This window comes from Oncorhynchus tshawytscha, linkage group LG29 (assembly GCF_018296145.1).
Source record: "Oncorhynchus tshawytscha isolate Ot180627B linkage group LG29, Otsh_v2.0, whole genome shotgun sequence".
Taxonomy (NCBI): Eukaryota; Metazoa; Chordata; class Actinopteri; order Salmoniformes; family Salmonidae; genus Oncorhynchus; species Oncorhynchus tshawytscha.
The window spans coordinates 10,703,401-10,728,633 of record NC_056457.1 but is presented as its reverse complement, the minus strand read 5'-3'; the positions used below and the strand labels follow the sequence as shown (position 1 = coordinate 10,728,633).

The window sequence follows — 25,233 nt, the reverse complement described above, 5'->3', positions numbered from 1 at the left end:
AGAAAGACTTGCTCCTTAAAGTAACTAACTTTGGCCTTCCAGATAGCCTGAGTGCACTTATTTCTCATTTACCTGAACGAGAGCCAGTCAGCCTTTCCCCAAATGTAATTCTTGAGGTGAAGTAACTTTGCCAGATCACGGTCGAACCAGGGGCAGAACCTGTTTTTAATTCAATTGTTATTTATGGGGCAATGTTTGATAACAGTACCACTGAAAATATCAAAAAAGAAGGTCAGAGAGTATTCGAAAGAGGGGATCAAGGTGATTCTATACCAATTTACAGAGGCCAGGTCATGAAGGAAGGCTTTCTCATTAAAGTTTTTTAGCAAGTGCCAATGACAAATCAGGACAGGTCGTTTCGCTGAGCAGCCATTATGAACACAGGCTGTAAAACAGTGATCACTAAGGTCATTACAGAAAACACCAGACTGATACCTATTAGGATTATTTGTGAGGATACCATCAAGGAGAGTAGCGTTTTCTGGGTGTTTGGAGTCAAACCTTGTGGGATTGGTAATAATCTGAGAAAGATTTAGGGAGTTCCATTGCTTTAGGACTTGGTCAGGTAATATAAGCAAGTCCCAGTTTATGTCACCTAACAGGACATATTCAGACTTAGTGTAAGGGGCCAGGAGAGAGCTTAGGGCATTTAGGGTACAGGCCGGTGCTGATGGTTGATGATAATGTAACGGATGTGAAATGGCTAGATAGTTAGCGGTGCGCGCTAGTGTCATTTCAATCGGTGATGTCACTTGCTCTGAGACCTTGAAGTAGTGGTTCCCCTTGCTCTGCAAGGGCTGTGGCTTTTGTGGAGCGATGGGTAACGATGCTTCGTGGGTGAATGTTGTTGATGTGTGCAGAGGGTCCCTGGGTATGGGCGAGAGGACGGTCTAAAGTTATACTGATACAATAACACTTAGCAACAGTCAACAAAGAGCTATTTGAAAGTGCAATGCTTAAAACCAGCAAATTAAATTGTTTGGAAACAGACTTGGTGGAGACAACCGAGCACTGACAGCGTTCCTTGGTAAAGATTGCAACTCCACCACCTTAGGAAGATCTGTCTTTCCCAAAAAGGTTATAACCAGAAAGGTTAACATCAGTGTTCAAAACACTCTTTCTTAACCACGTCTCAGTAATGACCAACACGTCTGGATTTGAGATGTGAACCCACACTTTCAATTGATCCATTTGAGGTAATAAGCTTCTTGTGTTAAGTTGCGGAAAACCCAGGCTTTTACGAGAGCAGAAATCCGTGGAGCAGATATCAGAGCTAAAGTCAGAGTTGGGGCTAGCAACAGTAGATGGACCAGGGTGTACATGCACATAACCAGATATCTTCAGCAGTAATTACAATCAGGGCACGGCAGAGGACAGGGAGAGCTCTGCAGTGTTGATTATGACATTTGAATGTGCATTAGATGGCAACAAGATCCTATTGTACAGCAATTTCATCAGGTAACATGATGTAGCCTATACTGAATAACAACTATTGTATTGCTATCTTTTCTCAATTAAAAACAACTTTTTGTTTGTTAATTTCAACATGTTTTATTGTTATTCATCTATTTATCCTTACATTTTAATCTGTTAAATTTCCTAACATATATATTTAGCAGGCCTAGTCTATTTTATGCTGCACATGTACTACTCAATCAACCATCCAGCAGATGGTGATATGGCAAAAATAAATACAAAGATTGCACATTTCTTGATTGATTTCTATATGTTCGTCTTTAAGTGTTTGTTATAAACGACATGACTTGAGAATGTAACTAAATAAAATAATATTTAGCACCACATTCCTGCCTTAGGGCGGTGGAAGATTTTTGTAGAAGTAAATTCAATCATGTGACGTCAGCTCAATGTTGCTTCCGGGTTTGCCTTATTTTTTTGACGGGCAGATAGATTCTTTGTTGTTTTGAGTTATTGGTTATTTATTTCAGAATGAACCGTATTTTTGGTCGCGGAAAACCGAAGGGACCCCCACCAAATCTAACGGACTGTATAGGAAATGTAAGTATATGGAAATAACTTAATCAGAGCAGTGTCTTTGACAAACAAACAAAAGAACTTTGCTTGCTGGCTAGCTAGCTGACATCTGATTGATCTAGAAATAATGGGAGAGTTGTCCTGCATGACAGCCCATTTGATACCTATAGCTTATAGAATACTGTTTAGCTACGTACTTTTCAGCGTGGTGTTGTAAGTTAGTTTGATTAGCATTGTAATATTGTCGTAGTTACTAAGCTAACTTGCCTAATTATCTAGATGACCAGTTGACAAAAGTACAGTAAGGTGATGTTGGTTTTCCACTGTAGGCTAAAACAATGATTCCCAACCAGGGGTACTGAAGACTCATGAGACCAAAGCCCTTTTGGTCAAATGCACATGAGGGGGTACTTCAGGGGTACTCGGGGCAGCGCCAAATTCATTTGGTGGTAGAGTCACCGAAACAAGGTTGGGAACCACTGGCTAAAAGGTGTTTTTCCAACCAACCAGTTTTACAGGTTTGAACAAGGCTATTTAGCTAGTGCCATTGAAGGTAAAAATAGAAGGTATGATTATTATAATAACTGATACATGTATTTTAATAACTTCTGATACCACAAAATGTTATTACAATGACTTCAGACTCAAACAAAAGAGTTGAGGTACAGCGCATTCGGAATGCATTCAGACCCCTTGACTTTTAACATTTTGTTATGTTACAGCCTTATTCTAAAATGAATTAAATCGTCCCCTCTGCCTCTGAATAACATCCCCACAGCATAATACCGCCACCACCATGCTTCACCGTAGGGATGGTGCCAGGTTTCCTCCAGACGTGACGCTTGGCATTCAGGCCAAAGAGTTCAATCTTGGTTTCATCAGACCAGAGAATCTTGTTTCTCTTTAGTTGCCTTTTGGCAAACTCCAAGCAGGCCACCATATGCCTTTTACTGAGGAGTGGCTTCAGTCTGGCCAATCTATCATAAAGGCCGGATTGGTGGAGTGCTGCAGAGATGGTTGTACTTCTGGAAGTTTCTTCCATCTCCACTGAGGAACTCTAGAGCTCTGTCAATGACCATCAGGTTCTTGGTCACCTTCCTGACCACGGTCCTTCTCTCCCGATTGCTCAGTTTGGCCGGGCGGCCAGCTCTAGGAAGAGTCTTGGTGGTTCCAAACTTCGACCACTGTGTTCTTGAACCATCAATGCTGCAGAAAGGTTTTGATACCCTTCCCCAGATCTGTGCCTCGACACAATCCTGTCTCAACAGACAATTCCTTCGACCTCATAGCTTGGTTTTTGCTCTGACCTGTCAACTGTGGGACCTTTGTATAGACAGTTGTGTGCCTTTCCAAATCATGTCCAATCAATTGAATTTACCACAGGTGGACTCGAATCAAGTTGTAGAAACATCTCAAGGATGATCAATGGAAACAGGATGTACCTGAGTGCAATTTTGAGTCTCATAGCAAAGGGTCTGAATATCTATGTAAATAAGGTATTTCTGTTTTATTTATTTGCAAAAGTAAAAAAAAATGGATATGTTTTTACTTCGTCATTATGGGATATTGTGTGTGTAGATTGCTGAGGATTTTTTTTCTTCATTTTAATCCATTTTAGAATAAGGCTGTAATGTAACAAAATGTGGAAAAAGTCAAGGGGTCTGAGTAGTTTCCGAATGCACTGCTTTTGGCAACGGGGGTATATTAACATACAATAACGTTGCTTTATAATTCCATTTCAACTTACTGTGCGTTCATTATGATGGGGGGGGGAATTGACAAAATATCTAAGGGATAGTATTATTAAAGACTTTCTAAACGTGGGTCTCTGCTTACCTCATGTCAAAATAAGTCCTGCACAAGCCATATGTGGACAAAAAACAAATCACTTTTGGGGGACTTTTTTTAATTTTGACATGAGGTAAGCAGAGAGGAAGTGGGTCTACAACAGGTTAGTACAGCATTTCCTAAACTGTTTCTAGGGACCCCAAGGGGTGCACGTTTTGGTTTTTACACTAACACTAAACAGCTGACTCAAATTATCAAAGCTTGATGATTATTTGAATCGGCTGTGTAGTGCTAAGGCAGAAACCAAAACGTGCACCCCTTGGGGTCCCGAGGACAGAGTTTGGGAAACCCTGGGTTATTGTTATCTGGGTTCCTTGGGACGTCCCTACCCTAACCCCTTTAATCCTTATCTAACCCAACAAAACCCATTTAAAAATGTCCACTTCAATGGTGTGACGTCAGAGTTGGGATATCCCAAGGATCCTTTCTAAACTTTTTCCTACACAGACCCACGTTCGGAAAGTCTGTTTAATAATAAGATCCTTTAGATATTTTGACTCAAATTCCCTCCATCGTAATGACCAACCGTCCTGCCCACCGGCACAGTAACTGGAAATGTTATTGTATTTAACTTCAGGCTTCGCACAGTTTTTTCGTGCAACCCAATACAATTGAAAGCAACGCTATTGTATGCAAATACACCCGCGTTGCTAAAAGCACCTATATGTTATGAAAAGAGTCTGCCTGGCTAACTCGTTACTCTTTCTCTCTTCTTAAGGTTGACTCACGAGCGGAGTCTGTTGACAAGAAGATTGCCAGACTAGATGTTGAACTGGTCAAGTACAAGGATCAGATGAAGAAGATGAGAGACGGTCCTTCAAAGGTAAGCGTGAAGGCCTGCACTGAGTGAAGCAGACTGGGATAGTAGATATGTTTACCAGTCAGTCGTTTATTATACCAACCTGGTCTCTGAGCATTTTGTATTATTATGTACGTAAATCCGATAAATGCCATTTAGTATGATATGTTACATTTAGTATGGTATGTATTAGTTTGTGGATTTTCATCACCCATTTTGTACGAGATGTTACTAATTACAATTCATATTATATGTTACGAATTTGAAAAAAGTACAATATTTTATGAATTTGAAAAATATATGATGTAACATATCATACTAATTTGAGTGTTTACAATTTGTATCGTGTTATACCCGTAGTGTCAGTTTCCTTACATTTTGCATCATTCCATTACATCGTTAGTTGCCCTTTCTTTCCTCTGTCACGTTTGTGTGGTTGTTCCTGAGGATCGCTAGCACTAGTGGATCATATTCAGCTATAAGTTGTGCAATAATTTGGGACATATAGCCTATTTTAATCAAAATAGTGTGCATCCTCCCTCTACAGTTCCACTTGTTTGGAACATTATAAATGTACAGTATACCAGTATTTATGCTTGATGTTGTGTAAATGATGTTTCCTGGTTATGTTTTCATCAGAACATGGTCAAGCAGAAGGCAATGAGAGTGCTGAAGCAGAAGAGAATGTGAGTCACTTATGAAAGCAGTCTGCCAATGCCTGAAACGCCTCCAATCAGTCAGGACCAACGTCACAGTATCACAATGATGAACCACATAGTGAGCTGTAAACCATAGTCACATGAGCACATCATAACGTCTTAATTAATAGAGGTTATCATTTGAATTGTGATGTTTTTCAGGTATGAGGGCCAGAGAGATAACCTCACACAGCAGTCCTTCAACATGGAACAGGCCAACTACACAATACAAACTCTCAAAGACACAAAAACAACCGTAAGATGGATCAGTAATGACTGTAGCACTTAAAATTTACTGTCATAGTTCTCTGGGTAAACCTGTCTGACATTGCATTATAGGTGGATGCTATGAAAATTGGAGCCAAAGAGATGAAGGCAGCATACAAGAATGTGAAGATCGATCAGATTGAGGTAAGCCGGTTGTCTTCTATTTGGCTACTCAATATATTCAAGTTATCTGGTTTGTGTTCACCCAGGTTAAGTGAATGTGGGGTTTCAGTGAGGATGGCCCATTGGGTAATGAGAATGTCAGACGTTTGGGTTAAGAGCTCTTTGTGTTCCTGATGCAGGATCTCCAGGACCAGCTGGAGGACATGATGGAGGACGCCAACGAGGTGCAGGAGGCGATGAGCAGAAGCTACGGGACGCCAGAGATCGATGACGATGACCTGGAAGCAGGTCAGTACTGTGAGAGTATGACACAGCCACAAGGAAGACAATACACTGACACTATTATGTTACAACAGTTGGTTTTGCTCCAGTACAGACTAGATCTATATTAAAACACTGCTATATATCAATAGATGGCATAATTTCTCACCACACTACAGAGAAGTTTTGTTCACTCCAGCCCAGTGATACAACAGCAGTCAATAAAGTCCTTACATCAATAGGATGCATGTAATAACTGTGCATGTTCCCAGAGCTGGATGCCCTGGGAGATGAGCTGCTGCTAGATGATGACAGCTCCTACCTGGATGAGGCCAGCACTGCCCCCTCCATCCCAGAAGGAATACCCAGTGACAGAGCAACAAACCGGGTACATATCTCTCTGACCATGTTTGGTAGTGGATCACTGGCAAACATAACTGTTACCAGTACAGCTGCCTTGTTCAAAGGGTTGTTTGTTTTTTAGGAAATTGCATTGAAGACGCTTCTATGATCTCATTTAGATGTTTCCTAATAAAATGTCATTTATTGTGCATATGTTTTTCAGGATGGAGTTCTAGTGGATGAATTTGGACTACCACAGATCCCTGCCACATAATGGATAGACAGCAGGCATGAACCAATGGCAATTCTCCCAACTGTTTTTTTTTAATGTATCATAGCGTTTTTACAATGTATATTCGACTGATGCATTATTACGTGGTGGTAAACAAGACTCAACCCACCTTAGCTTTTGAAGAGAATCCATGGTGATGCATCAGCTATGCTATTAATTCTTGATCGTATGAACAAATGTTTTTTTTTTCTCCCAAGTTGTTTCTTGGTATTTGGTTTTAACTTCTCCTGCAGCACTGTGTTGCCAACTACCAATAAATATAATATATTTCAAAAGATGGTAATGGTGGATTAGTTATAAATCAGGCATATGTTTTTTTTTAAACAAAGGAAGGAGACAGGACTAAATAAGTCATTTAATTATACAATAGAACACTAGTAGCGTGTAGAATTACAATCGCTCAAAAGCAATAAATACATTTCTGAAAGTATTCATGTAGTTGAATGATATGCTTTCTCTTTGTGTACAAATGTTGGACAATGGAGCATTTAGACGAGGGCTCTCCAAACCTGTTCCTGGAGAACTACTGTCCTCTAGATTTTCACTGATTCTAATAATTAGCTTGTTAATAAGCTGAATCAGGTAAGTTACAACTGGGGTTGAAGTGAAAACCTACAGGAAGGTAGCTCTCCAGAATCAGGTTTGGAGAGCCCTGATACAGACTCTTACAAAAACACAGTGCCCAAACTGTATAGTTTTATGACAACCACAGCAACAAAGCCCTTGTTTGAGACGGTCATCACCAACTGAGCCTATAGCTGAGGGGGAAGATCTTCTTGTGAAGGTATTCAACAACCTCAGTCTTGTTCCAAAGATTTTCAAATTCATAGTAAGGAATCTGAAAAAACAAAAGACTATTAGTAACAAATGGAGTACAGAGCAAAAACAGAAGATCCGAGTGAATACAGATATGCTCTTGACAGAACATTAGCAGAGGGGCTGAAATCAGAATTTACAGCAGATGGAAAACAGAACAAAGGTTGCAGTGAATTTCTGACCTGAACAACTTCGTATCCCAGAAGCCTCAGGTGCCGCTGCTTGATGGCCTCTTTCCCTAGCAGCTGTCTTGTGTTCACAGTGAACCTCTTGTGGCCGTCGACGCAAACTGCTATCCTGCAAGTACACAAGAGTGAATAAAATCGCTATAGTACAACAATTTTATCACCTATGTTTATGAATTTCATGGTTTAAATGTATTGTTTTATACCTCTTGTAGATATCATCGATTTGACTGGCAGGCAATACGTATCCTTCCTCGTCAAGCTTTATTTCCACATCTGAAATGACAAACAGAGGCCGGATTTGTCTTTGCACCTTTCATTTTCAGTATATGGATGTCTGAAGCTTTGAATTAGAGGTTAGCGGTGTTGTGTCTGTACGTTACCTAGCGTGTAGCAGTATGGAGTGAGGACTCTGGAAGCGAAGTAGGTGCGGGCTCCTAGTAGATCCACCAGGCCAGTTTTCACATAGTTGTAGAGGTGTCCGTCAACCGGCGTCTCCAGAGACCGACCAGGAGTTAGGAAAGACTTGACACGGTACTTAGGAAGGAGCCTCGGACCCTGGGTTTAAAACAGGGTGTTAAGGGTGAATCGGAGGATAGTGTGCTAGGATGTCAACACTGCAGTTGAAGTTGCAATGCGATCCTTAGAATGATTGATTTGTACTAACTCGTTAGCCTACCTCATAGAAAGGGCATTCAAGCTTCACAGTCATGTAGAGTTGGGTCAGTTGTGCCAGAACAATCCGGTCAACCCCTGAGCCTTGCTCTGGAATACAAATTCATTTAAAAAGTATTAATCAAAGGCCGTGCAATTGATTAACCAAATAAACTGTGCCGATATAAGTATGGAGAGTAGTAAAATAAGCGTGGGCTAATTTACTAAGGCTGCATTACCTTGTAGTTGCTGGAGGAAGTAGCGGTTGAAGACCTTGGACACAAAGTTAACAGGGAACCGCTCTACCAGGATGCAGGAGTGCAGCAGGTTGAGGAGTGTCCGGGGCTGGAAGTGAGAAAAGCGTGCGTGCAGGATGGCCTCCACCTTCCGAAACACCTCCCCGGCGTTGGGCGGCAGGTAGCCCAGCTTCCCGAACGGCATGATCTGCCTGGCCACTTGGCTGGTGCTGTATTCGTCTGCCCGGTACACAAAGCTCTCTGCCACCGCGTCAAACACTGGCAGCGACAGGATGTTCCGACGCCCAAAATACTGCATCACCTTGGTCACTGTCTCTGGGTGGGACGTGAACGTCATCTTGGGCACATGCCTCTCCATGGCCTCCACCAAGAAGTGGTCGCTGTGGCCGAAGTGCATGAGCGCCCCGAGCACTAGACCCAGCTCCTCGTCTCTGAAGTTGGGTATGTGCCTGACCGCCTGCTTACACAAGCTAATAACCAGGGGCATGGCCTGGGTCTGGTTCAGGACCACCAAAGCACTAAGCACACTGCTGATAGCAGGGGGGTCCATACGTGAGGTGACTGACACAGTGTAGGTGTGCATAGCGTTTAGGAGGTCCTGGTAGCGACCCTCCTCCCCTACTCCAGCCTGCAGCAGTCTGTATACTGCAGTGAGTTCTACCAGGCTCCACTGACCAGGCCCCTGCCTCTGTAACTGCACCATCAGCTGCTCCAGCATCCCACAGCCAGGGCCCTCCAGGGCCAGCAGGGCCTGGCCCAGGGTGCACAGCTGGCCCACGCTCATCTGGCCCCTGTCCAGCCGCTCCTGGCTCTCTGACACCAGCCGAACCACCAGCGTGCTCCAGGGGTCCACATAGAGGCGTGTGCAGGCCAGCAGGGCAGAAACCAACCCGGCCTCCGTCAGACGCCCAGAGTCCCGCTCCAGCTGGCAGCACAGGGCCCTGAGAGTGTCCTCTTCCAGCACTTTGGGGTCCTTCAGGGAGATGCCATCCTGCTCTATGTCAGCCACGCGGTGCAGGGCTGCAGCTGCCATGGTGTCGGACATAATCTCCACCGTGCGGAGGAGTCTCAGCACCTGTCTGGAGGAAGAGCAGCTAACCAGGCGGTCATGGAAGGCCTTCTCCTCTGCATCAGTGGGCCGGTGCAGCTGACTCAGACAGAACCTGGGGACTGAGTCTTTGTGGAGGCTGACTGACCCAGTGGTGTAGAAAGGGTCCTTGGTAATGGTGGACAAACTCATCCTCCCACAGTCTGGCTGACTGAGTTTCCGACAGCCCTGCCTCTGGATACAGCGGTCCGCTGAGGTCCATAGACACGCCACACACATGGGCTCCCCTATCGGAACACTCAGGATTCTGGTGCGACTCAGCTCGCCTGGAGGACAGAGGTGTGCCCCTGTCTGCCTGAGAAGTTGAAGCCTCTTGATCACCTTTAAAGCCATGGCTCTGTTCCAGGACTCAAGAGGCAGTTCAAACCTGTATGAGCATAGGAGCAGATGGTTAGCTAAGCCTACAAAGTTCTGGTAACTAAGTTGACCTAATGGGCGGTTTCAGTTGACAATAATCACCGCAGTAAGATGGATAGCAAGATGGTTTCCATGGAATGTCCCATTCATTTTTATGTTAGCTTGCTAATTGTGGGGCGGCAGGTAGTGGTTAGATGTAGTGGTTAGAGCGTTGGACAAGTAACCGAAAGGTTGCTAGATCGAATCCCAGAGCTGACACGTTAAACATCTGTCGTTCTGCCCCTGAACAAGGCAGTTAACCCAGGTCGTCATTGAAAATAAGAATTTTTTCTAAACCTTAAATAAAAGGTATAAAAAAATATTAAGTAACCTTGGCTTGCTGGTGGTTATCAAACCAGCGACTGCACGCAGCATATGCTAACTACGCATACCACGACCTAGCCATACATGAAGAAAATCCATTCAAATGTCAGCATTTTGCGAACTAATGCAGTGCAACCCACCGGAGAGCACAAAATGTCATTTTGCCCTTGTGTTAGCTAGCAGTCATGGCTAGAAGGGATACAGATTGTCAAATTAACGTCAACAGTTTATACTGTATTGCCTTTTAACAAACTATAACCCCAAACATTTTCATAACCTTAACAATTATCCTAACCTAATACGTTAATTATCATAACCTGCTACCTTAATTATCCTAACCTGCTACGAAAAGTCAAATCTGACAAAGGCTGTATCCATTCTAGTGAACAATTTAGCTAGCTAGCTGCAAAGCGGAAGTTCATGTTATATTATGGGCAATACAATATGTAACTATTAAACGTGACAATGTCCCAGAACGGAGGCATTGAAATTATAAATTTCCTTTATTAAACTAAACAGTTCGCAAGAAGAGTACTAGGTACAGATTACCTTTCGTGGAACAGGACGCACTGACAAAACAAAAAGTAAAATCCACCCACCGGTAAAGCGTGGTTCGGTAACGAAGGTGCTCATTCGTGATTGGCCCCGTTGTAAACTAATAGGGTGGGTATATCTGTTTTACAACGACACTAGAACGCGCTGTAAACCATTTGTTACATGTTACCAAACTAATACTGTACCGAGTGTGTTGGTGATATTTCAAATTATTCAGCAAATCCTGCATATCCTTGATTGACTAAAAGTATCGATGGGGATAAGTAAACTGAAAAAGTTTAACTGCGCATTCAAGGTGGACCCCCCATGATGATTTGACCTACATTATCTTCAGAGGCAAAAATCAGGTTGAGGTCATACTACTCGGATTCCTCTGAATTAACGTGGTTTATTGCATTGATACTGTATATATATTTCCCCCCCATTGATTTGAACAGTATGTAGGCATTTAAAACAAATCCTTTCAAAGTAGCTGGTGCTCAGTCTTTGACATGCACGGCCACACAAACTAGGTGGAATGAGTAATGTGGGGGACATGACATAACAGCCTCAGGGTTGCACAGGAAGACAGCAGAACAAGGGAACCATCAGCATACTAGACAAATCCACATTCAGACAACGTAATGTTTATTTCAACAGTCAAATCATTTAAACAGGGTCAAGAATACAAGTTGAATACTTTATTTATAAAGCTTATATTTATTATCAAATGTAAAAATTCAGCTAGACCAGGCCATTTGAGGCACTTGCGTAGAGTTGCAGTTGCCATCATTTTGACGTCACAGACCAGTACCATGTTTGGATAGTCAATCACCAGCTAGCCACATTTCTAATACAGATTTCAAATCTGGCAATGCTGAAATGGGAGCTCACAGCTGGGTCGTTCCACAAAAAGAGTGCCTTTCACGTCCCTTTGATCATTTGAGTCGAATTTGTGGACCAATATTGCATTTTAAAAGTGCCCTTTAATATAGACCACATGGAGAATAATAAATGAGTTTTTAATATGAAGACTAAAGTGCCAAGAATCAGTATTTTGACATGTCCCGCCATACACACCGACTTTTAAAACCCACTTAACACCAAAATGTCATCATTGTAAAGCACCATTTATTTTGTTGCTTTGACAGTCATTTGAAGAACTTTAATTTCATGTGATTAGTAAATAATTTACACTTGTCCCTCATTTAAGGTGAACCCTGTGACGTGAACTGAACGCTCATTTGAACCATTACTCTTTAAATATTTTCTAAAGAAACATTGAACGGGTGGGGCATAACACAGCAACCCTATGACACAGATTTAAACAATTGTCATTCAATTGCCTCTCCCTGTTGCACACAAGCTTCCATTCCCAATGAAAATGTGATTTAAGAGGAAATAATCAGCCCTGTTACTATAGTAATGCTTATTTAACATATGGAAAACTTAAAGATGAACAAGAGGCCTTGACAGAAAATTGTTTCCTTTTACCAAGTTAGACTTTTCAAAAGGCATTGAATTGGTGGAATGACCCAGGTATGGTTGATAGCAGTGGTTTCACCTGGCTTAACATGGGTTTTATAGAGCAGAGACATGCAGCAAGATGGTCTAGCTGGGTGTAAAGGAGAAGAGGGGCCCAGAGAGAAACCATAATATGACTGTCATGGTTGTGGTCTTAATCGTCCTTATCCTTGGCTCCGTGTTTTAGGATGCGCGTGAACTCCACATAGTTGAAGTTGCTCTTTTTGTCAATGGGTGCCTCCCTGAAGAGCTCGTCCACTTCCTCGTCTGTGAAGCGGTCACCCATGGTGGTTAGCAGCTCTCTGAGGTATTCCTCCTGGATGACACCTGAGGACAGAGGGTGACAGACAGGTATGCGAAAATGCCCATGGTACTTTCCCCAGGCGGGTATGCACGAGTTAAGTATTTGTTGAGTCACACCCAACCCATCAGCTGTTTCTGAAATGATCTGCGCAAACAAAGCAACCTGAACACATTTGAGCAAAGTTCACAGAAAGCATCTTTGTATTTACAATCCATTTAAGGAATATGTAGCCCGCTCAAGTTGGGGTAACGATCCTGTCAAGGAAATAAAGTGTACTGTGTGTATTTTTGTAAGCATGAATTTCCCATATGGACCCATTTCATATTTATTTCAGCCTAAACCCCTAGGAGCTATGGTTTAACCCACAGGTCCAGCTGTTATTGAAACAGCCCTTGTTACTCTCAAAAGCTATTCCAGTCTATCCAGCTGAGTCAGAGATTAGGGATATCTTGAAAAGCAAACAACTCAGGAACTTTGTTCTCTACACATCACTGGCATCCATTATCAGCATTATCTATACAGCCACAGAGACCAACATGACATCATTCCCATTGGGCTAATTCCCTAAACTTTTCCCAAAAGACCTTACCTGTACCCTCTTCGTCGAAGCAGGCAAAAGCATTTCTGATTACGTCCTCAGGGTCCGTGCCGTTGAGCTTCTCACCAAACATGGTGAGGAACATGGTGAAGTTGATGGGCCCAGGAGCTTCAGTCATCATAGCCTCCAGGTACTCATCAGACGGGTTCTTCCCTGAGAAAGAATTAAAGTGCCACATTAGAACAGACTGCAACTTCCTGTTAACAGTAACTTCGTTTTACAACATTGGCATAAATGGTTTCAAGCGTATAAAAACAATGGGAACAGGGTGTAGGGAATGTTGATGGGAAACGGCCTGCTCTTTACTAATGCATGACCGGTATTCTATTGAAACACTAGCTGGAAAACACACCCAACCCCAATAAAAAAAAAAAGAGGCAACTCGGTGCTCTGCCTTACTCTGTCAAACACTTGATCAAGATAACCATTGAAGGGGGAGCTTAACAACCTAATAAACACTCAAGAGATACCCGAGCACCATACTTCAAATCAGGTTGGAGTTAGCGAGGTAATTTCGGTCAGCTCTGGATAACCGGTACCACGAATGTGGCTCACCTTTCAGCCAGGTATATTTCTATGGCAATGAATCCTTCACAACTAACCTGCTCCGAAGCAGGCTAACTCACAGCTAACTCCATTTTTCCTGAATCAAGTGTCTGAGTCACAAGTTGGAGGACCAATGACATCAGATACCCTCCCGCTCATTAAGACTGTCATCATCCTTCATTTAAGGAAGACTAATGATTGAATATTTTATCAAATGTCATAAGACAACCATCATATTAGAGTATTTGCTTTCCAAACTATGTCACACGACAGCATTTTGCGAAAGGGAAACTGACAGCCGAAATCAACCAGACTGCAGTTCCCAGTCAAGTCAAGACTGGCAGCCAGTGTACTCACGAGTTTAACAGTAAAATTGCCGGGGTTAGAGGCTCCAAAACACATCTCTGGATCATATGTTTATGGCCACAACGCAACAAGACGGCATTTTTAAAACCCCATTTCATACCCTGCTGAATTTGAGAACTTTTTTAAAATTTAGAGCAACAGTTTGGCGTTCAACTAGCATGCTAGAGTTTAACGACAGGCGGACGAGCAATATCCAGTCGTAGTACGGATGAAGCCCGACCTGGAATGTGAAGCAGCCTAGCTTTATAAAAGCCTGAATAGATCTAGCTTGCGTCATAGTATACCACTCTGGAAATCATTCAGTGCCTCTGTTTCAAATTGAGTGAATTAAATAAAGTCCAAGAGAAAACGGGCTGATTTCAGATCAGCAGAAGGGGGTTTCTGGGATAAGCTAAGATACCCACCCAGTGAGGCTAGCATGTCATGCAGATCCTCCTTGTCGACAAACCCATCACGGTTCTGGTCAATCATGTTGAAGGCCTCCTTGAACTCCTGGATCTGAGACTGGTCAAACATAGCGAACACATTGCTAGTAGCACGCTGGGGGCGCTTCTTGGTGGTCTTTCCCTTTGCCCGTTTGCTCGACATTTTGGCTGTTGTGTGTTTACCTGTAAGGGTCAAAAAAAGCATATTCCTGAAGTCCACAGCCACAGATCTGTAATATCCCAAATCACTTTACATTTACCATTTCAAAGCAGACTTAGAAATAGTGTTTGGATGTCAATGAAGCTCAGTTCCTTGGGCAACATCTTATGATACTTAAATTATGAAAAACATTGAGAGCAGCAGTTCCTGGCTCATGCAATTACCCAAAATAAGATTTGACCAGTTACGCCCAGCTTCCCTTGGCTATGGGCTAATCTAATTCAGACTGGAAAATAATCCCCGGAGAGGTGTCCTCACTACACTATAAATGGAAATGTTATACTGCTGTTGAAGGCTGTTCTAGTTCCCTTAACACAGGATAGGAAAAACTAGTGACGTGAGAGAAATTCTGGCAAGTTCAACAACCTCATTCTGAGAGGAGGGCCACTGCTTCAATAATATGCCTCCTACCTAGCTAGTAATAGATGGAGCCAGTGGTCCACAGCATTGACTAACTATTATAGCAACAGCACAGGATAAGACCGGTTTAGTGATCTAATTTGAGGTTGCGCAATACTAGGTGACTGAATTCAGACTTAAATGCAATCTGATAGATGTTAGCTAACATTAACCATATACCAGTAGCGGTACGATAAACTATCTACAAACACCAATTGAAATTCCATACTTCGAGAAAGAATTGAGTGAAAAGGCAACTTTTAGTTAGCCATACTACGTCATGAATGGACAATGGGGCCTATAAAAATAGATTAATCTTGCTGCCAGCTGTTGCTACTATCAACGCAAGCAGTATCGTAGAAATGAACATGCAGCACAAATTTAAATTGACCAAAATGTGGAATGGCTATGATAAAGTTACGAGAAAGATGACGTTAGCGACATTGAGGAGACGATAAAAACATCACGAATGCCAGAATGCTCGCTAGGTAGATAATGTATTTTGTTTTGGCACATCTCGCTATAATACACAGGTATCTAGCGTGCGATTTCGATGCAACTTAAAACAAGTTCAACTTGCTAAAACCGCATTTTCTTTTTTCCCCCTTCACGAAATACTGTGATCTTGGCAGTTAACAAGCAGACTGTTAGCTTATTTAGCTATCCTGCTGACTCCGCTAGCTAAAGCTAAATCATCCAGCAAACAAATACTTCCATATGAAAACCATTGTAGCGTATACATGTCAAGCTGTACTGCCGACACTTCAATAGTAGCGTGGGATTAGCAAGTGAAATAACGCTTATACGTTCAAATAAGCAAATATTAGACCTAGCTACCTGATTCCCGAAAAGCTGGATAGTCAGTTAGCCCGTGCTGCCCTCTCACAACCACCGCCCTAACTTCCTTAAATGTTTCCGCACAGGAACTACAGACCAAACTAACTTCAGAAAATGGGGAGGAATTTATCATTTCTAAATCATTTTGATTTGATTTCAATTATTTTTTTTAAGTATAAAAAAAAACAATTATATATTTTTGATATTTAGTTCATGTACTTTGCTTTGACTATACATAACTTGATGTAATGCTTGTAAATCAGTTCAGTTTTACTTGGGTGTACCCTCCATTGAAGTTAATGGGGTTTCCTCAAAACACTCCTTTGCTACGTAAACATTCTTGAGATATGCCCAAATACGGAGAAAATAAATGCATCTTACTGTGCCTTATCATGAGTAAGATAACAATGCTTTGGTGACACCATTTTTATTATACTATAACTCTGATTTCCTCAATATACAAAACATATAGCCTACCAAATACAATGATTATATAACAAAAATATGTTTTATTGTCACATACACCAGATAGAGGCCATGAAATGTGTTGTTTCACAAGGTCAGCCATAGTAGTATGGCAGCACTGGAGCAAATTAGTGTTAAGTGCCTTGCTCAAGGGCACATTGATAGATTTCGTCACGTTATAGCTCAGTAGCTTAACACATCAATATTTTGATAGTACCCTAAATGTTTTGGAATATCGGTAAATTGACATTTTCACATATGCTCCAGATATGAAAAATAATGACTGGATGTATAATTATAGATGCTTTGGGGAGAATTTTCATGACATCCCCATTTGGGTCAGAGTGAACAGTTGGTTCCCCGTTGCCATTTGGAGAAGGTTAAGTACTGGAGATCCAAAGCAAGAAAGCCCTATGGAACCCATGATGACTCACTGGTTAAAATGGGCCACAGCAGTAACCTAACGGGAGTTCTCAGTGAACACACACTCAAAGGGAACAAGAGAAGGGGTTTAGCAATGCAGACAAGCCACAGGCACATTCAGCATGGAAGAAGAAGGCTTATGATGGCAGCCATGCAACGCAGCTGTGAGACCCTGGCATTTTCAACACTTGCTTATACAACATTGACTAACATTTTAGTTGAGCCCCACCACCTTGTCATAGGCCAAAGGAAGAGTAAACATAAATAACTATCCCTATTGGTGCTATTTTACAAATGATTAGTTTGGTGGTTGAAGATATGAGCTATTAGTATAGTTTACAACTATGGTCCAATAACCATCTGCTTAATGAAAAGGAGTGCAATTCTGCCTGCTCCCAAGAGAAGTGGAATTATTCTTAGTTTGTTTAACCATAAAAAAACTATTTTTAATATAGAGTCAGCAGATTGGAACCAGAGACATGTATTTATCTAAACATATACTAAACCCTGCACCTTAGAGGCTGCTGCCTATGTACATAGACATAAAACACTGGTCACTTTAATAATGGAACAGTGGTCAATTTATGGACAGTATATGTAGTATATATGAAGAATACATAAGGTTGAGTAGTATATGTACAGAAGTAGTTATATAGGGTGAGCCACGACTAGTATATAGATACACACACACACAATAGTTTTAGAACACCTACTTATTCAAGAGCTTTTAAATGTTTTTTGCTAAGGTGTATGTAAACTTCTGACTTCAACTGTACATACACACACCGTAGGCAAATACATTTAAACTCAGTTTTTCACAATTCCTGATATTTAATCAGAGTAAAAATTCCCTGTCTTGGGTCAGTTAGGATCACCACTTCATTTTAAGAATGTGAAATGTCAGAATAATAGTAGAGAGAATGATTTATTTCAGCTTTTATTTCTTTCATCACATACCCAGTGGGTCAGAAGTTTACATACACTCAATTAGTATTTGGTAGCATTGCCTTAAAAATGGTTTAACTTGGGTCAAACATTCCCAGGTTGCCTTCCACAAGCTTCCCACAATAAGTTGGGTGAATTTTGGCCCATTCCTGATAGAGCTGGTGTAACTGAGTCAGGTTTGTAGGCCTCCTTGCTCACACACGCTTTTCAGTTCTGCCCACACATTTTCTATGGGATAGAGGTAAGGGCTTTGTGATGGCCACTCCAATACCTTGAATTTGTTGTCCTTAAGCCATTTTCCACAACTTTAGAAGTATGCTTGGGGTCATTGTCCATTTGGAATACCCATTTGCGACCAAGCTTTAACTTCCTGACTGATGTCTTGAGATGTTGCTTCAATATATCCACATCATTTTCCTGCCTCATGACGAAATGTATTTTGAGAAGTGCACCAATCCCTCCTGCAGCAAAGCACCCCCACAACATGATGCTGTCACCCCCGTGCGTCACGGTTGGGATGGTGTTCTTAGGCTTGCAAGCCTTCACCTTTTTCCTCCAAACATAATGATGGTCATTATGGCCAAACAGTTCTATTTTTGTTTCATCAGACCAGAGGACATTTCTCCAAAAAGTACAATCTTTGTCCCCATGTGCAGTTGGAAACCGTAGTCTGTTTTTTTTATGGAGGTTTTGGAGCAGTGGCTTCTTCCTTGCTGACTGGCCTTTCAGGTTATGTCGATATAGGAGTAATTTTACTGTGGATGTAGATACTTTTGTACCCGTTTCCTCCAGCATCTTCACAAGGTACTTTGCTGTTGTTCTTGGATTGATTTGCAATTTTCACTCCAAAGTACGTTCATCTCTAGGAGACAGAACGCGTCTCCTTCCTGAGTGGTATTACAGCTGTGTGGTCCCTTGGTGTTTATATTTGCATACTATTGTTTGCACAGATGAACATGGTACCTTCAGGTGTTTGGAAATTGCTCCCAAGGATGAACCAGATTTGTGGAAGTCTACGATTTATTTTCTGAGGTCTTGGCTGATTTCTTTGGATTTTCCCATGATGTCAAGCAAAGAGGCACTGAGTTTGAAGGTAGGCCTTGAAATACATCCACAGCTACACCTCCAACTGACTCAAATGATGTCAGTTAGCCTATCAGAAGCTTCTAAAGCCATGACATAATTTTCTGGAATTTTCCAAGCTGTTTAAAGGCACAGTCAACTTAGTGTATGTAAACTTCTGACCCACTGGAATTGTAATACAGTGAATTGTAAGTGAATTGCAATTATTTTTTAATTTAACCTTTATTTATCTAGGCAAGTCAGTTAAGAACAAATTATTGTTTACAATGATGGCCTACCCCGGCCAAATCCGGACTACACTGGACCAATTGTGCGCCGCCCTATGGTACTCCCAATCACATCCGGATGTGATACAACCTGGATACGAACCAGGGACTGTAGTGATGCATCTTACACCGACATGCATTGCCTTAGACCGCCGCATACACATAAATTCACACTTCGTCAAACAAAAGGTTCTCAATTTGGGTTTATGATTCATCTTCTCCACCCTCTCCACCCCCTCATATTGTATCAACAATTGTTTTTTAATAATATCTGTCTCCCTTCATTTGGTTTTCGTACAGATGTTAACAGTCAGAAAACGGTCAGACATTCCAGTTGCCCAGGCTCCCCCTATGGGTAGATTCCATTGAAAAACTTGACTAGCAATTCTGGCAGTTGGCATATCCAACAGTGTATTCCAAAGTCTCACCATACACACCTTCCTTCTCACCTCACAGGGTTCCCAGCCCATGTCCCCAGTTATTGCAAGTATAGGTGCAAACTTGTGGACACCTAAAACCCCTGTCTTTAACAAATTATAGGCTAAAAGATCCCTATTTGCAAAAATAAAAAGTATATATTCTCCGGACTCCGACATTGCTCATCCTAATATTTCTATATTTCTTCATTCCATTATTTTACTTTTTAGATTTGTGTGTATTGTTGGGTACTGCACTGTTGGAGCTAGGAACACAACCATTTCGCTACACCCGCAATAACATCTGCTAAATATGTGTATGCGACCAATAAAATTTTATTTTATAAAAAATAATTATGGGAACAGGTGCTGCACTACAACAACAGGAATGAGCAATGGAGAACAATATATTGAGACCCTAATGTGTTCATGTTTAGAGGATTACAAAGGGTCTGCTACTTGAAACTGGGATGGCGAGGAGAGCTTAAATCTCAAAACTATTAAACAATCTAATAGTAAACAATCTAATAAAACTAGTTAAACGTCTAGTTTTGATTTACATGTGGTTGAGTTCAATGTGAAATCAACAAATGTCACTATGTCGTTGTGTATTTAGGAAAAGAAAGGGTGAAAAAAATTACGGAATTCCCTTGCTTGGAGGATTTTTTGCAAATCCAACGTCATTACGTTCTTTTTATCCGGTTCAAATGACGTGGAAACAATGTTTATTCTACCAGTTTTCCCCAGTAGGCATTGATTAGTGAATTTAGTGTTTTTCTGCTGGGCTAGAACAAAAGCCTGCCCTGTGCCTGTCTGACCAGAATCAAATAATACTGTCTCTAAACATGACCTCATATTACACTGCCCATATTGACCACTAGAGGGTAATAGTCTCATAGGGGTGGAAACTAAAACAAAGTTTGCATTCATTATCACAATCGACCAACTTCCAGTGGGAGTTTCACAGAAGACTAGCTTGAAATGATTCTGTCTCGCCACGATCCAAAACACCCACTCCTATCTAGTTGTACGTTGTGGGGTTGTTGATTGTTGGCATAACCAGGGCAAACTGGTGTGATGCTCGTTGGCAAGATAACTTACTGACAAGCCTGCCAACACACCAGAAACAATCGGAGGCACGTGGTTAAAGTAGAATGGTTCCGTCCCAAAAGTCACCCTAATCCCTATATAGTGGACTGCTTTATACAGTGCCTTCGGAAAGTATTCAGACCCCTTGAGTTTTTCAGCCTTATTCTATTACAGCCTTATTCTAAAATGTATTAAATACAAATGTTTCCTCAGCAATATACACACAATACCCCATAATGACAAAGCAAAAACAGGTTTTTAGAAATGTTTGCAAATTTATTACAAATAAAAAACTGAAATACCTTTTTTACATAAGTATTCAGACCCTTTACTATGAGGTGCATCCTGTTTCCATGGATCATTCTTGAGATGTTTGTACAACTTGATTGGAGTCCACCTGTGGTAAATTCAACTAATTGGACATGATTTGGAAAGGAACACACCTGTCTATATTAGGTCCCACAGTTGACAGTGCATGTCAGAGCAAAAATCAAGCCATGAGGTCAAAGGAATTGTCCGTAAATCTCTGAGACAGGATTGTGTCGAGGCACAGATATGGAGAAGGGTACCAAAACATGTCTGCAGCTTTGAAGGTTGCCAATTTCCAAGAACACAGCGGCCTCCATCATTCTTAAATGGAAGACGTTTGGAACCACCAAGACACTTCCTAGAGCTGGCCGCCCAGCCAAACTGAGCAATCGGGGAAGAAGGGCCTTGGTCAGGGAGGTGAAGAGGAACACGATGGTCACTCTGACAGAGCTCCATAGTTCCTCTGTGGCAATGGGAGAAGCTTCCAGAAGGACAACCATCTCTGCAGCACTCCACCAATCAGGCCATTATGGTAGAGTGGCCAGATGGAAGCCACTCCTTAGTAAAAGGCACACGACAGGCCACTTGGAGTTTGCCAAAAGGCACCTGAAGACTCTCAGACCATGAGAAATAAGATTCTCTGGTCTGATGAAACCAAGATTGAACTCTTTGGCCTGAATTCCAAGCGTCACGTCTCGAGTAAACCTGCCACCATCCCTGAGGTGAAGCATGGTGGTGGCAGCATCATGTTGTGGGGATGTTTTTCAGTGGCAGGGACTGGGAGACTAGTCAGGATCTAAGAAAAGATGAATGGAGCAAAGTACAGAGATATCCTTGATGAAAACCTGCTCCAGAGCGCTCAGGACCTCCGACTGGGGTGAAGGTTCACCTTCCAACAGGACAACGACCCTAAGCACACAGCCAAGACATCGCAGGACTGGCTTCGGGACAAGTCTCCAAATGTCCTTGAATGGCCCAGCCAGAGCCCGGACTTGAACCCGATTGAACATCTCTGGAGAGGCCTGAAAATAGCTGTGCAGCAACGCTCCCCATCCAACCTGACAGAGCTTGAGAGGATTGGCATGGGAGGAACTTACCAAATACAGGTTTGCCAAGCCTGTAGCGTCATACCCATGAAGACTCAAATCAAGTCAAATTGTATTTGTCACATGCGCATGTGTAGACCTTACAGTGAAATGCTTACTTACAAACCCTTAATGAACCAACAGTGCTTTAACAAGTTAAGAAAAACATGTTAAGTCAAAAATAGATAAGTAAAAAAAATAAAAGTAACAAATAAATAAACAGCAGCAGTAAAATAACAATATCAATAGCGAGGCTATATACAGGGGGTACCAGTACAGAGTCAATGTGCAGGGGAACCTGTTAGTCGAGGTAATTGAGGTAATACGTACATGTAGGTAGAGTTAAAGTGACCATGCATAGATAATAAACAGAGAGTAGCAGCAGCGTAAAAGAGGGGTCCGGGTAGCCCTTTGATTAGCTGTTCAGGAGTCTTTTGGCTTGGGGGTAGAAGCTGTTGAGAAACCTCTTGGACCTAGACTTGGTGCTCCGGTACAACTTGCCGTGCGGTAGCAGAGAGAACAGTCCATGACTAGGGTGGCTGGAGTCTTTGACAATTTTTAGGGCCTTCCTCTGACATCGCCTGGTTTCGAGGTCCTGGAAGGCAGGAAGCTTGGTCCCAGTGATATATTGGGCCGTACGCACTACCCTCTGTAGTGCCTTGTGGTCGGAGGCCAAGAAGTTTCCATCCAGGCAGTGATGCAACCAGTCAGGATGCTCTCGGTGGTGCAGCTGTAGAACCTTTTGAGGATCTGAGGACCCATGCCAAATGTTTTCAGTCTCCTGAGGGGGAAGAGGTTTGTTGTGCCCTCTTCACAGCTGTCTTAGTGTGTTTGGACCATGATCGTTTGTTTGTGATGTGGACACCAAGGAACTTGAAGTTCTCAATCTGCTCCACTGCAGCCCCGTTGATGAGAATGGGCGCGTGCTCGGTCCTCCTTTTCCTGTAGTCCACAATCATCTATTTGTCTTGATCACGTTGAAGGAGAGGTTGTTGTCCTGGCACCACACGGCCAGGTCTCACCGCCTCCCTATAGGCTGTTTCATCATTATTGGTGATCAGGCCTACCACTGTTGTGTCATCGGCAAACTTGATGATGGTGTTGGAGTCGTGCCTGGCCATACAGTCATGAGTGAACAGGGAGTACAAGAGGGGACTGAGCATGCACCCCATGTTGAGGATCAGCGTGGCGGACGTGTTGTTACCTACCCTTACCACCTGGGGGCGGTCCGTCAGGAAGTCCAGAATCCAGTTGCAGAGGGAGGTGTTTAGTCCCAGGGTCCTTAGCTTAGTGAAGGGCACTATGGTGTTGAACTCTGAGCTGTAGTCAATGAATAGCATTCTCACATAGGTGTTCGAGGCTGTAATCGCTGCCAAAGGTGCTTCAACAAAGTACTGAGTAAAGGGTCTGAATTCTAATTTCAGTTTTTTATTTTGAATACATTAGCAAACAATTCTAAAAACCTGTTTTTACTTTCTCATTATGGGGTATTGTGTGTAGATTGATGAGGGGGGAAATGATTTAATCCGTTTTAGAATAAGGCCGTAATGTTACAAAATGTGAAAAACTGAATGCTTTCCCAAATGCATATTGTACATTGTGCGCTATAGGGAATAGGGTGCCAATTGGGATATAGACACACTAGTGGCATTGGACCATCCTTCTGATTTACTGCAGGGTGTGATGAAGTCATTAGCCCACCATGTTATCACATTCCTGGCTGGGAGGGCACCTGAACTTTCAACAGAACTGTGGAGACTTTTTCAAGAAATACATCCTTAATGTGAATTATGATTGACACACTGTTAGGGGAAAGGGGGCTTAGCCTTAGATGACAGTACATCTCTGGACCTTTTAGGTTAATCCCCATTGAATAAGAGCGCAATGCCCTTTGATGTTCAATCACGCACAGAGCTGATCCCAAAGAGATCCAATAATCCTGAATTATAGGACCTGCATGGCTGGTCCTATGTTGTATTGTACATTCATAGGTTTCTGATTGGCCGTATCAGTAGGAACTCCTAAAGATATCAAAAATGCCTTCAGGATCTGTTTCCTGGAAATAGTGCGATGAAGATGTTTGTCTAGTGACGCTAGGAATAAGGCTTAAACTTGGATCACCTGTCTTGAAAAGTTGTAACAAGTAAAGAGGGAACCACAGACTATTGTCTTGCAGTGCCATGCATGTGTAGGCCTCGTCTTAGATTCTTCATCGCTTCAGTATTCACTCACTACTCAGGGAACGTCACGTTTGTCAATTTCACATGCAGGGTCAAAAGGCTATTGCCTGCAAGGAGTGGAGTTCCATCCAGACTCCAATGACAAGGAAATATAATAAAATGATGGGTATGAGCTTTCTCTCTCTCTATCTCTCTCTCAGACACACACACAGACACCGCGCCATCACAAACACACACAATGCTAACCGGCATTTGTTGTGTGACACAGGCAAAAATAGCATGGCTATAGTTAGTCACAGACACAGCTGAAGCTCTTCTGGTGTGGAGCCAAGACAACCGTTCGTCAAGTGTAGGAATATTGGCACAGGCACAATATGAAACGGAAATTACACCATTTATTCCTCTTGAAGATGAAGTCCAGGTTATGGGATCAGGTCAGCCCAGTAAGACCGATCAGAGTGGTATATAGGCCTACCTGGCAAAATAAGATTTAAATGAAGAGGAATATCACTTCATTGGCACACAAGGTCCAACCAAAATGTCATGTTCATGTCAAGTGACCTTTCCATATGTGAATATGATATAGTGACAATAACCTTGATAGTCATTAATAAATGTAAGGTATACTGTATAAGGAAATACCAATACCATACTTATAAATACCATACTTATAAAGTAATCAGTTAACGGGACACTGACGATGAGTAATGACCATACTCTTTAAATGGTGTCAAAAATTCAGCAACACTGAGTGATGACAGGCTGCAGATGTTTTGTACAGTAGGCCTAGCATAGCCTTCAATATAGGCCAACAGGTAGAGTCATTTTGAACGTTGCAAATAAGTTGTACTCGGCAA

General features: G+C 42.2%; 3 protein-coding genes across 7 annotated transcripts; 1 reads left to right on the top strand and 2 right to left on the bottom strand.

The window, feature by feature from the left end:
* The first annotated feature begins 1,859 nt into the window (after positions 1-1,859).
* LOC112227961 (charged multivesicular body protein 5) lies at positions 1,860-7,052 on the top strand. Its single transcript, XM_024393006.2, has 8 exons — positions 1,860-2,016; positions 4,559-4,663; positions 5,279-5,325; positions 5,500-5,593; positions 5,677-5,748; positions 5,907-6,015; positions 6,261-6,376; positions 6,554-7,052. The coding sequence occupies exons 1-8, from the start codon at positions 1,948-1,950 to the stop codon at positions 6,602-6,604; spliced, it is 663 nt and encodes a 220-aa protein (XP_024248774.1). The 5' UTR covers positions 1,860-1,947; the 3' UTR covers positions 6,605-7,052.
* fastkd3 (FAST kinase domains 3) lies at positions 6,779-11,042 on the bottom strand. 5 transcript variants are annotated; one of them, XM_024393004.2, is made up of 7 exons: positions 10,912-11,042; positions 8,517-10,009; positions 8,303-8,388; positions 8,007-8,181; positions 7,830-7,899; positions 7,621-7,735; positions 6,779-7,460 (listed from the first exon to the last, which is right to left on the bottom strand). In XM_024393004.2, exons 2-7 carry the CDS (start codon positions 9,973-9,975, stop codon positions 7,362-7,364), a joined length of 2,004 nt encoding a protein of 667 aa, XP_024248772.1. In that variant the 5' UTR covers positions 9,976-10,009; positions 10,912-11,042; the 3' UTR covers positions 6,779-7,361. The 5 variants fall into 5 exon arrangements, with proteins under 5 accessions (XP_024248772.1, XP_024248773.1, XP_024248771.1 ...); XM_024393005.2 differs by having other exon boundaries at positions 10,962-11,015; XM_024393003.2 differs by lacking the exon at positions 10,912-11,042 and adding an exon at positions 10,503-10,883.
* A 485-nt stretch (positions 11,043-11,527) lies between these two features.
* myl12.1 (myosin, light chain 12, genome duplicate 1) lies at positions 11,528-16,202 on the bottom strand. The gene is made up of 4 exons (XM_024393007.2): positions 16,116-16,202; positions 14,639-14,842; positions 13,314-13,475; positions 11,528-12,747 (listed from the first exon to the last, which is right to left on the bottom strand). The coding sequence occupies exons 2-4, from the start codon at positions 14,820-14,822 to the stop codon at positions 12,575-12,577; spliced, it is 519 nt and encodes a 172-aa protein (XP_024248775.1). The 5' UTR covers positions 14,823-14,842; positions 16,116-16,202; the 3' UTR covers positions 11,528-12,574.
* Positions 16,203-25,233: the final 9,031 nt, after the last annotated feature.